The sequence below is a fragment of the Trachymyrmex septentrionalis genome, unplaced genomic scaffold (assembly GCF_001594115.1).
Source record: "Trachymyrmex septentrionalis isolate Tsep2-gDNA-1 unplaced genomic scaffold, Tsep1.0 scaffold60, whole genome shotgun sequence".
NCBI classification, from domain to species: Eukaryota; Metazoa; Arthropoda; class Insecta; order Hymenoptera; family Formicidae; genus Trachymyrmex; species Trachymyrmex septentrionalis.
Genome location: NW_017305779.1, coordinates 3,157,049 through 3,170,333, shown reverse-complemented (window position 1 = coordinate 3,170,333; position 13,285 = coordinate 3,157,049). Strand labels below are relative to the sequence as shown.

At 37.0% G+C, this 13,285-nt stretch overlaps 1 protein-coding gene across 1 annotated transcript; it reads right to left on the bottom strand.

Moving 5' to 3' along the window:
- Nucleotides 1-44: 44 nt before the first annotated feature.
- Nucleotides 45-9,846, bottom strand: LOC108752654 (zinc finger protein 808-like). Its single transcript, XM_018493657.1, has 4 exons — nucleotides 9,494-9,846; nucleotides 7,429-7,590; nucleotides 3,764-3,973; nucleotides 45-3,686 (listed from the first exon to the last, which is right to left on the bottom strand). Exons 1-4 carry the CDS (start codon nucleotides 9,671-9,673, stop codon nucleotides 309-311), a joined length of 3,930 nt encoding a protein of 1,309 aa, XP_018349159.1. The 5' UTR covers nucleotides 9,674-9,846; the 3' UTR covers nucleotides 45-308.
- Between the last annotated feature and the right edge of the window lie 3,439 nt (nucleotides 9,847-13,285).

Here is a 13,285-nt window from a genome sequence, read left to right as displayed (position 1 = left end):
ATAATAAATTGCATAATATTATATATTATATAAATATTCGGTATATAACCGAACACCGAAATCAAAAAGGACCGAAATTCGAACGGATCCGGTAATCGTTACGGTAAAAGAACTGGAATTAAAAGGTTAACTTCAAATTATTATTCGAACCAAAATTTTTCGATCCAAGTCTTTATTCAGAATCGAGCTATCTCAGGAATATACCACTCAACATGTAGAGACAATCATGATTTAGAAATTATCTTTTTTGTGTTTACAATTAAAAAATCTTCCTGCCTAGCACAGTCAATGGCCAGATTTTAACAATTTTAATCGTTATTTTCGTGGAACTTAATATAGTGTATCTTCAGAGCCCTGTTATTAGGATATTTAACATCGCATCGCGGACAAGTAGTTCCGATCGCGTCCTTTACTACGTAAGTGCTCAGAGTGACTTCCCTGTGGAACGTCTTGCTATCGGCCTGATACACTGCGTTGTGCACATTGGTGATATGGCTTATGATAGAATTCATATTGAAGACGTGACACTGCTTGCACAATTTACAACTGTACATCACGTTATTGTAGGCCATTTCATAGGTTCCCTCCTTTGAACGTTCGGGTGTCGGGAGCGACACTCTCTCATTGCTCACTGCCATTGGTGCGTTGCTGGCTTCGGCCGTCTTCTTGTGTTTGATTGTGAAATGTTGTCGCAGATTTGATAGACCGGGGAATTTCTTGAAGCAAATGTTGCATGAAAATTTGCCATCCTGAGTCGACATCGGTATACACTCAGGTATTCTTGATCGTTTGTGGACCATTTGCTTATGCTTGTACAGCACGCTCATGTTAGGGAATATTTTCTTGCAAACATGGCACATGACCGGCTTCCTCCTCTCGCCAGCGAAGTCCATGGCGAAAGGCGACAATTTGGTCTGCGAATTATCATTTTCAATGTCTGGTTTTATACGCTTTGTCCTTGGTTCATCAAGTGACGATGATTGACTGCTGTTGTACTGTTGCTGCGCACGTTGTTGATTCAGCGGATCACTGTGGAAAGTGAGTTTGTGCCGTTGTAAAGATTGATTGCTTGAAAAGACTTTGCGACAGAAGTTGCACAGGAATTGTGTAGCCATCGGTTTTCTAGCCAAAGATTGAAATTTAATTGATGCTACAACGGTAGCTTTGTGAAGTCTCTTGTGCTTCCATAGAGCCTTCTTCGAACTGTAAGACCTACCGCATATATCGCAGGAGAACGTTTTTTGTATGTCACTGAGAATAGGATTAGCCTTGTGCCATTGCATATGACATGCTAGAGTTCCCTTATCGGGGAAAATGTTCGTGCAGAGTTCGCATTGAAGCTCATCATTAGAGAAACTCTTCTCTGGTTTGTTGCGAGCACAGTGGACGTCCCATAAATGGGTTCTCAGTTCTACGACATCATTGAATTTGTCATTGCATACTTGACATTGGTAATTCCCTGATGTTTTTGTTAGTGGTTGAAGTGGTGGATTAGGGAAGGATTTTCGTGCTCTCGCCGGCCGTTCTGAAGTCTCAACAGATTCAACGCTACTTGATTCCTTTTGCGTATCATTAGATGTATTTTGATCTCCCAGTATAAATCGAGTGCTCAAACGTGAATTGGCGCGATTGTGCCAGCCCCTATGTATTTTCAAAGATGCTTCCTCAACAAAGACTTTGCCGCAGATATCGCAGGCATAACCGGTTTGTGATTTCTGGAGATGAGCAGTACGGAAGTGATAAGTAAAATTCGAATGGAAGACAAAACTCTTGGGACATTGCGGACACTGCAGCATTGTGTTCTTAGAATTATGCTTGATCTCCATATGAGTATCGTACAAATCTTTACGCATAAACATTCGCGAGCAATCGACACAATCATAGATCTTAGTGTTTCGGTGAGCGATTTTAGCGTGTCGTCGAAGATTAGCGTAACTGGATAATACTTTACCACATTCGCCACATTCATGATTTTGACCAGGATCCGAGATGCTACTAATATTCACCAAATCTTTCTCAATCCTCACATCCTCATCCAAACTGCCGAATTCCACGCAGGAGACATTGGCGTTCCTTTCGTGCGCATCTTCGATACCATGATCCTTCATATGAATCTCCAAGGAGCCAGCGCTGCTGAATAAGCTACGGCAAATGGCGCACGAATATATCTTCATTTTGAGATGAAGAGTCCGATGCTCATTCAGTTCAATCTTCGTGGAGAACTTTTCGGGACAGAGAGGGCAAGGATGCTGCTGATTTGATATTCGTGAACTAACTCTTGATTTAACATTTGTTTCATAAGCATTACGTTCCTTCAATGGCGTTTGAACTGTATTCTGCGAGGTACTGTCATACTGCTCTTGTTGATTATCTTGCGTTGTCGTGCGATGGGTTTCGTAATGAGTTACAAAATCGCTGGGTGATCGGAATTTCGAAAAGCACTCAGAACAAGTAAAATCTTTTTTCTTATGATCGGCTGTAATATGATAATGGAACTTCTTAAACACAAGGAACGTCATGTAACAATGCACGCACTTGTACAATATTCTGTTGTCTGGGTCCAATTGCGCACATATCTTTCTGTGCTTGAGCATATTGGGCCGATATCGGTAGATCATGCCGCATAGATCGCAGGCATGATTATATTTTGGATCACCATTTTTATAAGGCGATCCACTCTTACGCAGAGTGTTGTTTTTCGATGGCAACGGCGCCATCGGCTTCAGTTTAGGCGGGGCTCGCGTTGACGATGACATCATCTCTTCGTACTGCTTATCAGAATGCTTCGACAAATGACTGAGTAACTCCTTTCTACCTTGCATTGAACGCAAGCACATGTTACATGTAAAATATCGCTCGCTACCGTGTTTCGGTACAACTAGGGCAATCTTCATGGCGCATTCGAAGGAAGCTCCGCAATGCAACTGATACATTGATCGATCTGGAAATTCTGTCAAACAAGCAATACATGTGTATGGTCTTAGATCCGGCATATGTTGACGTATATGAGAAAGAGTGCTACGTCGATCGTTAAAGGTCTGTTCGCAAGAGTAGCAAGAAAAAGTTTTCAGTTGACTAATAATATCCTGTTGAACTTGCGTCAGCGGCGAGTCCTTCTCCATACTGATCAATTCATCTTCTAGATCCTCTATCATCTCCTCGTCGTCGTTCTGCATCTCTGAATTTCCAATGCCATTTTCTTTACTGTGGAATCTCTTCATGTGTTTCATGTACGAGTATTTAGAATGCAAAAATATCTGGCAGTGCGTGCACTTCTGCTTAAAAACACGCGTTCCTCTGAAGTGAGTATGAGGACCGCGTCTGAATTTCTTCTTAGGCGATGCGCCAGCCGCATTAGACTTTTGCGTGGAATCAGCCTCCATGACAGTGTCCTCTACCTCATCGACTGCCATGGCATTCAATTCACTATTCGATTCTACTTCTATAGTACCATCGGTATCATCTTCATCTTGCGGTTCGCTTTTAATGGAACACAGAACTACAGAATCCTGATGATCCGCTTGATTCTTCTCCTTATCAGTTTCCTTTTCCATTGCGGACGAGATTGATCCGGGATTTTTGTTAGTATCATTCATCGCAGCATCATTAACATCGCTGTTATCTACTACATCTTGCACTTTTTCATTACTAGATTCATTGTTTTCCACTGTTTGAACTGGCGGATGCTAAAAGACAGATATATTTAGATAGGAAAATATTTTTGATTATAATCAGTTTTTCCAAATAAAAAAATTATACTTACTGATTGTTCCAAGTTAGTGGAGGTCTCCTCAATAATTTCTACATCATTGATGATCTTCTCGACAACTTCTACATTATTGGTGATCTTCTCGATTACTTCTACATTATTGGCTGCCTCCTTGATAACTTCTACATTATTGACGATCTCCTCGATAATTTCTACACTATTTTCGTAATCTATGTCCATTGGTTCACTTTTGATCCTAATAACCTGTAGAGATCGAGAAAACGTGAGAACGTGGCGAATTCGATTGGAAGTATTAGTGCGCACTGGTGCATATTAAAGCCGTTGTACATTAATTTAATTTGATTATAAAAATAAAATATAAATATTTTGAGAATTATAAAATACATTTTACCTAATAGTACAATAAAATGTATTGAGTATTTCACGATTTAATTAATTTCTGTGTTTGTTTCATATCTTCACGTTATTTTGTGTGTAACGGCTTTAATATGCATCAGTGCGCACTGAGTGCATCCAATCAAATTCGCTATAAGTGTGTGTGTGTGCGTGCGTGCGTGCGTGCGTGCGTGCGTGCGTGCGTGCGTGCGTGCGTGCGTGCGTGCGTGCGTGCGTGCGTGCGTGCGTGCGTGCGTGCGTGCGTGCGTGCGTGTGTGTGTGCGTGTGTGTGCTTTGAGAGTTATTTTCAAAACAAGTTATATGATCAAAATTGATGCTGGATAGTAAAAAGTGCTTAAAAATGATATAGCATTATGCATATGGCATTCAATTGTTTGATCTGAGTGATCTGACGCTGGATGTTGAATAAATTCATCCAAAAGAAAATTAATCTAATTAAAACACTTCATTTCATGTAAGGAAGAACTCTGATTGATTCATCTTCTTTTAAGATTATACGTCATGCTTTATGCAAAAAAAACTGTACTTTCACCCTTAACGTTTGAGCCTCATATTGTATTTGTATGACAAATTTTTCAAGCTTGTTAATTAGCTGCAGGATAAAGAAGTTCTTTAGTTTCTGAAAATCTTCTAACTTGTAGCTAATCAATACGCTCGAAAAAATCATATAGATGAAATATTAGTCTGTTAATTGGCTGCAGGACAAAGAGATTCTTAGATTAATTTGTCCTGTAGCTAATCAACAGGTATGGAAAATTTATCATATAAGTGCAATATCAGATTCAGATGTTAAAAGTCAAAGTACAAATTTTTGCATAAAACACAATACATAATGTATAAAAGAATCAAAATTCTCATTTCATGAAAAGAACATTAATTGATTTTCTTATGCTTTGTATATTGTATATTATGTCTGGTTTATGCTTCGGTCATAACCCTAAAATCCAAAAATTCAGCCAATGAAATACAGATTTCAGTTAGGATCAATTGAGAACGGCAGCCCTAATGACTGAATTTTAGGATTTTAGGATTAAGACTGAAGCATAAACCAAGCATTATACAATACAAAGATCTATGCTAGTGATGAGAATTGATGATTTTTCCCGATTCTCACACACAAAAATCGATTATTCTGGGAATTCAATTATTAATCAATTTCTAAGATTCTTGATTCTTACTGAATGGATTTTTTCCCTCTTTTTTAAAGAATCAATTCTCTTTTATAGTAGATAACCAATTAGCCATTCTAGTGACAATCCTATATCAATATATAATGAAACAAAAAAAATGGTGAAAAAAGAATCAATTTTTGAGAACTGAATATCGATTATGTAACTTTTTTTCTAGAGCAGAAACATGAACAAAAAAGTGAAAATTTTTATATATAAGGTGTAGTAAAAAGAAATCTATTATTTTTCCAATAGATAGCTTTAGTAATCTGTATCTCGCGTTGTATAAGTGCGATCGGGTTACGCCAAATGGCGTTAGAAAGATAAGATTTCGTACTAAAAAAACTTCTGAGACAGTTTTGTGATTGCTTGAGTCAGTATTGTTTGAGCGCGTGTCAAAGATGGACACCAACAAAGAGAAAATACGCCATATTTTACAGTTTTTCTTCGATAAAGGCGAAAACGCAAGCCAGGCGGCTGAAAATGTGAATAGTGTTTATGGTCCTGATACTGTAACAGTCAATATCGCGCAATTTTGGTTTCGTCGATTCCGTTCCGGTAATTTTGATGTCAAAGATGCACCACGCTCTGGAAGGCCAATTGTCGAAAATGTCGATAAAATAATGGAAATCGTCGAGTCCGACCGTCATGTAAGCACTGTTTCGATTGCTCAGGAGCTAAACATTGCACAAAAAACCGTTTGGAACCATTTAAATAAGGCTGGATACAAAAAGAAGCTCGATGTATGGGTGCCACACGAGTTAACGCAAAAAAACCTCATGGACCGAATTTCCATCTGCGAATCGCTGCTGAATCGCAACAAAATCGACCCATTTCTGAAGCGAATGGTTACTGGTGATGAAAAGTGGGTCACTTACGACAACGTCAAGCGAAAACGGTCGTGGTCGAATCGCGATGAGCCGGCGCAAACGGTGGCCAAGCCAGGATTGACGATCAGGAAGGTTTTGCTGTGTGTTTGGTGGGATTGGCAGGGAATCATCTACTATGAGCTGCTCCCCTACGGCCAAACTCTTAATTCGGACCTGTACTGTCAACAATTGGACCGTCTGAAAGAAGCAATCGCCCAGAAGCGGCCAGCTTTGGCCAATAGGAGAGGAATTGTGTTCCATCAAGACAACGCCAGGCCACACACATCGATAGTGACTCGCCAGAAGCTCCGGGAGCTTGGTTGGGAGGTTCTTATGCATCCACCTTATAGTCCGGACCTGGCACCAAGTGATTACCACCTGTTCCTGTCTATGGCGAATGATTTTGCTGGTGAAAAATTCGCCTCAAGAGAAGCTTGTGAAAATCGACTGTCCCAGTTTTTTGCCAATAGGGACGAGGGTTTCTATGAGAGAGGCATAATGAAATTACCTTCAAAATGGCAACAAGTTATCGAACAAAACGGTGCATATTTGACCTAAATCGGATCATTCTAACTATGCTAAATAAAGCCTTCAATTTAATGCAAAAATAATAGATTTCTTTTTACTACACCTTATATGTATGGGCGGTATTCATAGTTGGTTCTTATTGGTTCGTGACTTTTTAAGACTGTACTTAAAATGATCTTGAATATAAGATCTGATTATAGGTCTGTTTTTTGTGGCTGTACTAGTGTACACTTTTGGAACTTAAAATGAGATAAATATACGTTTGATATTTATTAAAAGCGAGAAAGAGAGTCTAGAATAGTCTAGTGCAGTGTATGTGTGCATATGTACACACATACATATAAAAAATTTGTATTTTTCACGATTCCGCCCTAGAAAAAAATTACATGATCGATACCCTTATTCTTTTCGTATCAAATCTGAAAAATCGATTCGGTAGAAAAGGGGATGATTCTTTCATATTTGTTCATCACTGGTCTATAAGTCTATTCTTTTCAGCTGAAGTTTTTACACGGTTCATTTTTCTTCCTTTTCTCTTCACATCAGAGAGAAAAAGAGAAAAGATGAACCATGCAAGAAATTTAGCTAAAAAGAACAGACTTTATGTTTCTGCTCTAAGCTTCAAAATTGAGATCACTCTGACGCTATTTTCAGCATCTCATCAGGGGGCATCTTAATAGTACAGTAAAAATGACTTAAACTATTGTATTCTAATAAATTTTAAAATACAGCATACCGTAGGATTCGACTGCAATGTCGAACTAGCAAATTGATTTGCTAGCCATTCTTGTAGTTTGTCCTGAGAACGCAAACACGATTCCTTGTAGGTATACCATTGATTAACGCTTTTCACACAATTTGTGCATATCCACGTGGACAGCTTATCAGTTGTCAAAATCTAAAATATTGAGCATATTCATGATCAAATAAAAATCTCAATAAAAATTTCAGATTACAAGTCAAACAACTGTAAATAAAGCTAAGCTTATTTTATTCTACAATTTTCTTGTTTTGTATTCTAGGAATTTAGAAATTTGTACTTGTATTTCACTTCAAATGCACAAAATGTAAAATTTAAGAAAGTAAATGTTTGAAACCTTAGTTAAAATATATTTTTTGCTTTTAATAATTAGAGCTGATGCATATGTCCATTCTTCAACAAAAATTTAAACAATAAAAATCTTATTGGACCATTCATGTAAAAAATATATATCTATATTTAATTTAAATTTTGAATTAGATAATTTTCTGATTTTATACAATTTATATTTAAAATATTTATTATTTTAAAGATGTTTTGTCTATCTATACAATATTAGTTAAAAGCATCAGTCTAATAATTAGCCATAAAATAGTTAACATCAGCCAATATTACTAAAAAAAAATTTTGATAATATTAACACATGAAATTAATTGTAAAAAAATAAAACAATTTGATTTATAATGGCTGCGTTCAGCAGAGAAAGCAATTTCGCAATTGTTAAATTCTTCAATGTGGTTGATTTATATATTTAAATCAAAGGGGAACCAAAAGTAAGAACTAATCATATTGAAGAATTTTACAATATTTGCAAAGATGCTTTCTTTGCTGAACGCAGCCATTGGTTTTATGCAGCAAAATGACCATATTATTTTGCAATGTTAAGTGAATAACTTTGAAATGAATAAGTGGATCTAAATAAACTTATGCATAAATATTTATTGTTGTTTTATTGACATTAACCTTCAAACTATACATTAGCGCGAGTTCGCACCACGAAAATTTTCAATTTGCTGACAGTTGCACATAAACAGTTGCCGCAGCTTATCCCCACTACATTAAATATGCTTTTTCGAATTAAATTTGAGTGATACTATTAGATTTATGAGAAAATTATACCTCAGAAAAGAGTGGTTTTAAAAAAAATTCTGTTTTAATCCTCAAGAGAGACTTGCAATTAAAAATGTCAATCTCAATTCGCTGTATACCATTAATAGATGCTCAAAGGAGATGTATGATTTGAAGATTAATAAATATATAAAATTTAATTTAATTTTCTTAATATTACTTCCTTATCAAATTATGATTTTACATAAGAGAAAAAAATTAAATCACTTTTAAACTAATAAGAGAATTGTACTCAAATTTTCACATAAATACTCAGACATAAAAATAGAACAATCCGTACAATTCTTGTTAAACTCTTAATATTTTGAAAATAGGCAATAAATAAATTCGTTGCAAATTAAAATCCTTATAACTTTGGATCGCTTCGGTGAATGTATTCCAAATTTTGTCATAAGTCTCCGAACATATGAAAAACAATATGTAAAATTTTTTGTTAAATTTGTAATATTTTAAAAATCAGTACTAAACATTCTTATAATACAGTGCTCACTCTGAAATCGTTTCTATCAACTGATATTGTTTAACTAAAAAAAATCCTCTTATGTCCTAACATGTATCACTCCTTCCAAACTTTAAACACTTAAATAAGCGACGTATCCAAGAGAACACTTAAAATGTTTTATTCGCTTATTCAAAAGAATGAGATAGACGCTATCATTACGCTCCATCGCAAAAGAAGGCAGGAGATTAAAAGAGATGGGACATAAGTAATATGCGATTGGGAGGAGCAGCCCGATTGCATGATTCTCGACTCTGAATCGACACTTATGTAGACATAACCTCGAAACGCGTCGCGAAGCGGCATACTTCGGCGCTTTGTCGGACTCGGTCGTAGAATGATCGAGACTTCCGCATTGGAAGGAAGTCCCGTTGACACCTATGGAAAAAGAATGCAAGTCGCACAGATACGTACCTGGATCGACAGGCAGGCCCGAATCTTAGCGATCAGCGACACGCTGGACGACTCCTTCTCTTTCTCCTGCGTTCCAAACACCGAAGCTCTAGGTCCATCCGTGGAAAGGCACAGTCTGCAGACATTCTCCACGTTCTCGATCGTCTCCTCGTTTTCGATCTCCACCACGTTCTCGTCCATCGTAGACTACGCTAACACGGCGCGGGACGACCCACAATTAGGACGCCGTCACCGACACCGACGCCACGTACCCGTGTTTCAAAGATTCCCAGGTTAGGGACACCTTGTGTTTGCGGCGTATGCCGTATGAGCTAACGGAATATTAGAATTAGAAATGGCTCCGAACGCCGGACCGGAACTAGACTAACTGGAGAGAGCGGAGGCAAGCGAGCGAGTACCGTTTCCGTGCCTCCAACTTGCCGGCGATGCGCCAAGATGGCGTGATCGGACGCTTGGCGAACCTCGCGCTCAGAGATGTCCGATCGGATCCAGGGGCCTTAAGCTAATATTTCATTTATCGTATGACGAAAAATATGTTCGTCGTGTGTAATTGAGGATGAAAAAGTTCTTGAATTTCTAGAAATCCTCTATCTTGTACTTAATCAGTACACTCGAAAAGTTTGTTGTATGATAAATAAAATATTAGACTAGTAATTACTTTTGTCGCGCAACAAATTTTTAATAATTACAAGAAGCACTATGGGCAAGCACAATGGCTGCGTTCAGCAGAGAAAGCAGCTTTGCAACTGTTGTAAAAGTCTACTATACGATTGGTTCTTGCTTTTAGTTCCTTACAGATCTAAACGTATAAACCAATCATATTGAAGAATTTTACAACAGTTTCAAAGCTGCTTTGCAACTGTTGTAAAAGTCTACTATACGATTGGTTCTTGCTTTTAGTTCCTTACAGATCTAAACGTATAAACCAATCATATTGAAGAATTTTACAACAGTTTCAAAGCTGCTTTCTCTACTGAACGCAGCCATTGGAACATGAGTCTGTCGAGATTGATCACATGATCAATGATATACATTACGCATGCGTACGCTTCTCCGATCGGAGGGATTTTTCCTTGACTTCTCATCCACAAGGTCTGTTCTTTTTAGCTAAGGTTCTTGCACGGGTTCATTTTTCTTCTTTTTCTTTCCGTGCTGGAGAGAAAAAGAGAAAAGACGAACCGTGTAAGAAGTTCAGCTAAAAAGAACAGACTTACACACTCACAAAATAGATCTAGCATAGCCCCATGATAGAAGTGAATCTGACAAAACAGTAAGAGTGAGTGAGAGCAAAACAACAGTATAAAGAATCTCTATTCTTCTCCATTACTGTCAATATGCGCGCGTAAGAGAAGGATAAAGGTTCACCGATGTTTTGTATCTCTCACCGTTCTGTCGGCTTCATTCTATCATAAGAGAATCCTGCATCTATTTTATAAATCTATGTTCCCAACATACATACCATTTTTCTTTCTTTCTTTCTAATCTGATCCGCACGGTCATTTAGCTTTGATCGTACCCATGGATCCGAGCACACGCAGATATTCATATGCATTTACACTTATACACACACACACACACACTAAATGACTGCACAATCAACATTGAGAAAAAAAAAGGAAATAAGATGCACTCTAAAAATACTAAGAGAAAATAAAAACAACTTCGACCAAACTCCAATTATAACTTAATTGCCTATTAAGATAACCAAAATTTAATCGAGGTCATCTAAGAATTGTATCCATATGCGTGTTTAATGGAATAGATGAAGCAAGATAGCGGAAATTAAAGCTTATTTTTTTATTTATATACTAGTATTTATATAATTAAGGCCCAATTGCATCAATGTTATTTTAATTTTAAGCGAGGTTTAAAACTCTCTCCTTCTCTGTCTCTCTATCGGCTTTAAAAAAAGAGATTTTTAAGCTTCGCTTAAGTCGAAGTAACGTTGGTACAATCGAGTCTAAATATTATAAATGTAATGTATAATTAAATAAAAAATAAAAAAGAAATCCGCGTGCTCGCGACGAATCTCATATAGATCTTCCGACTCAGATTGCTTTATACCTCTTATATCATTTCTTTACTTTCCCCTAGACATGAACGCTTGGAGTATAATTACTTAATGCGTGATTATAACTGAGATAAAAAAATACAAAAACTGCTAGGACTATTACTTTAGTAGTACATTTACTTTATTAATAATTCATGGAAGTTTTTTACAATCCGTTATCAATCTTCCGAGAAGTTGTAAAAAGATATCATTCGTATTTTGTTTTTATTAAAAAATAATCGCTTGAGGGGAACGTCTTTGTATTTTTCCATCAAACACTCATCAAAATATTTCTATTTCCCGCATGGTAGATAAACAAATTTGACGATTCTGTTTTTATTTAAGATTATATAAAAAAAAAATTAATTCATGAAGATTGTGATGATCGGGAGACAGATGGGAATATTAAAAAGGTCTATATTGTATGTTTGGTCGACTTTTATTTCATATATTCTTCCCGATATATATTTGATACACGAAATTGTCATTTGTACACTGCAGGTAAAACAGATTGCACGTCATATACATCAGGATGTATAACATACGTGATATAATCTTTCAATCTTCTGCCTAAACCGACTCTAAATTCCCGAATATCCGTTTACTATAAAATTAACATCCGCACGTTCTTTGGTACTTTCCGATAATTCTATCGCAAAATAGAGGCTTAGAAAAATCAAGAGTCATTAAACGGTTCTTCGCAATAACATCGGTAGAGCTTTATTAAACAGTATTAAGCTTATTGACTCTTCAACAGACAGCGGTCCTCAACTTTGCTTAGAACTCTGACATCATAACGATCGATAAATTTCCTGATTCCTTTGCTGTCGCGGATAACCATTTTCCCTTCGATCAATTGGCGTTAATATGTCTCTCTAATATTACATAAATATCAGTTTGTCGATTATAAAACATGCTCACATAAGCTTGATAGCGATCACAAAATGTACTTCACAGATTTCTATAGACTATCTAAATCGCCAACAGTCTCGCGGTTTGTCACAAATCGGTTCAAGGGCAAACGATATCTCGTGAAATAATATTAGCATAATATGACTATTCTAAAAAAAGATTTCATGATTCAATGCTGACGATTGGACTCGTTAAAAATTACCGCCATCCTTCTTCTTGTTTATCTCACTTTCGTCTTTCAGAATTAGCAGCTATCAGAGTGGTATTCGTATAGAAGTCTGTGACGTACTCTCAACGGCTACAAACAAGAAAAAAAAAACGGAAGAAGAGAAAAGGACGTAATCGTAGGAAAACTTGAGCGTATTCTGTTGTACGCCACTCTGTTCGACGGTGGCTGCGAATCGTTTTCTCAACGTTCTTCCTACGAGATGTGACCTCTCTCTCCCTCTTTTCTCTATCTCTTTCGACACGCGCTACTTCGCAACTACTTGGTACGACTACGTCGACTGAACTTGCATTGACATTTTGTTCGCTCACGCAAGCACCGCGAAAGAAACAACCGCGCCGGGCTATAACTCGTAATAAGCACATTGTATGCAAATCGAAGATTATTCGCGCTCCTTTGTTGCGAACAGCGAACGCTAATAGAGCACAACGTAACGAACGATTACGGAATCGGTGTACGACAATCGACATTACAACTTATGCTTAACAATCGTTTAATGATCGCTTTGAGCACTTAATTATATATATATATATATATATATATATATATATATATATATATACATACATAGCGTACATGAGATTAGAACCATCACGCTAAAGCC

Bases quoted from the DNA above. Each gene is read 5' to 3' on its own strand.
- LOC108752654 (XM_018493657.1), bottom strand. From the start codon at position 9,673: ATGGACGAGAACGTGGTGGAGATCGAAAACGAGGAGACGATCGAGAAC. The intron at 7,591-9,493 runs GTACGTATCTGT...TCAATATTTTAG, and splicing joins GGGCCTGCCTGTCGATCCAG to ATTTTGACAACTGATAAGCT. The intron at 3,687-3,763 runs GTAAGTATAATT...TCTGTCTTTTAG, and splicing joins CCACTAACTTGGAACAATCA to CATCCGCCAGTTCAAACAGT.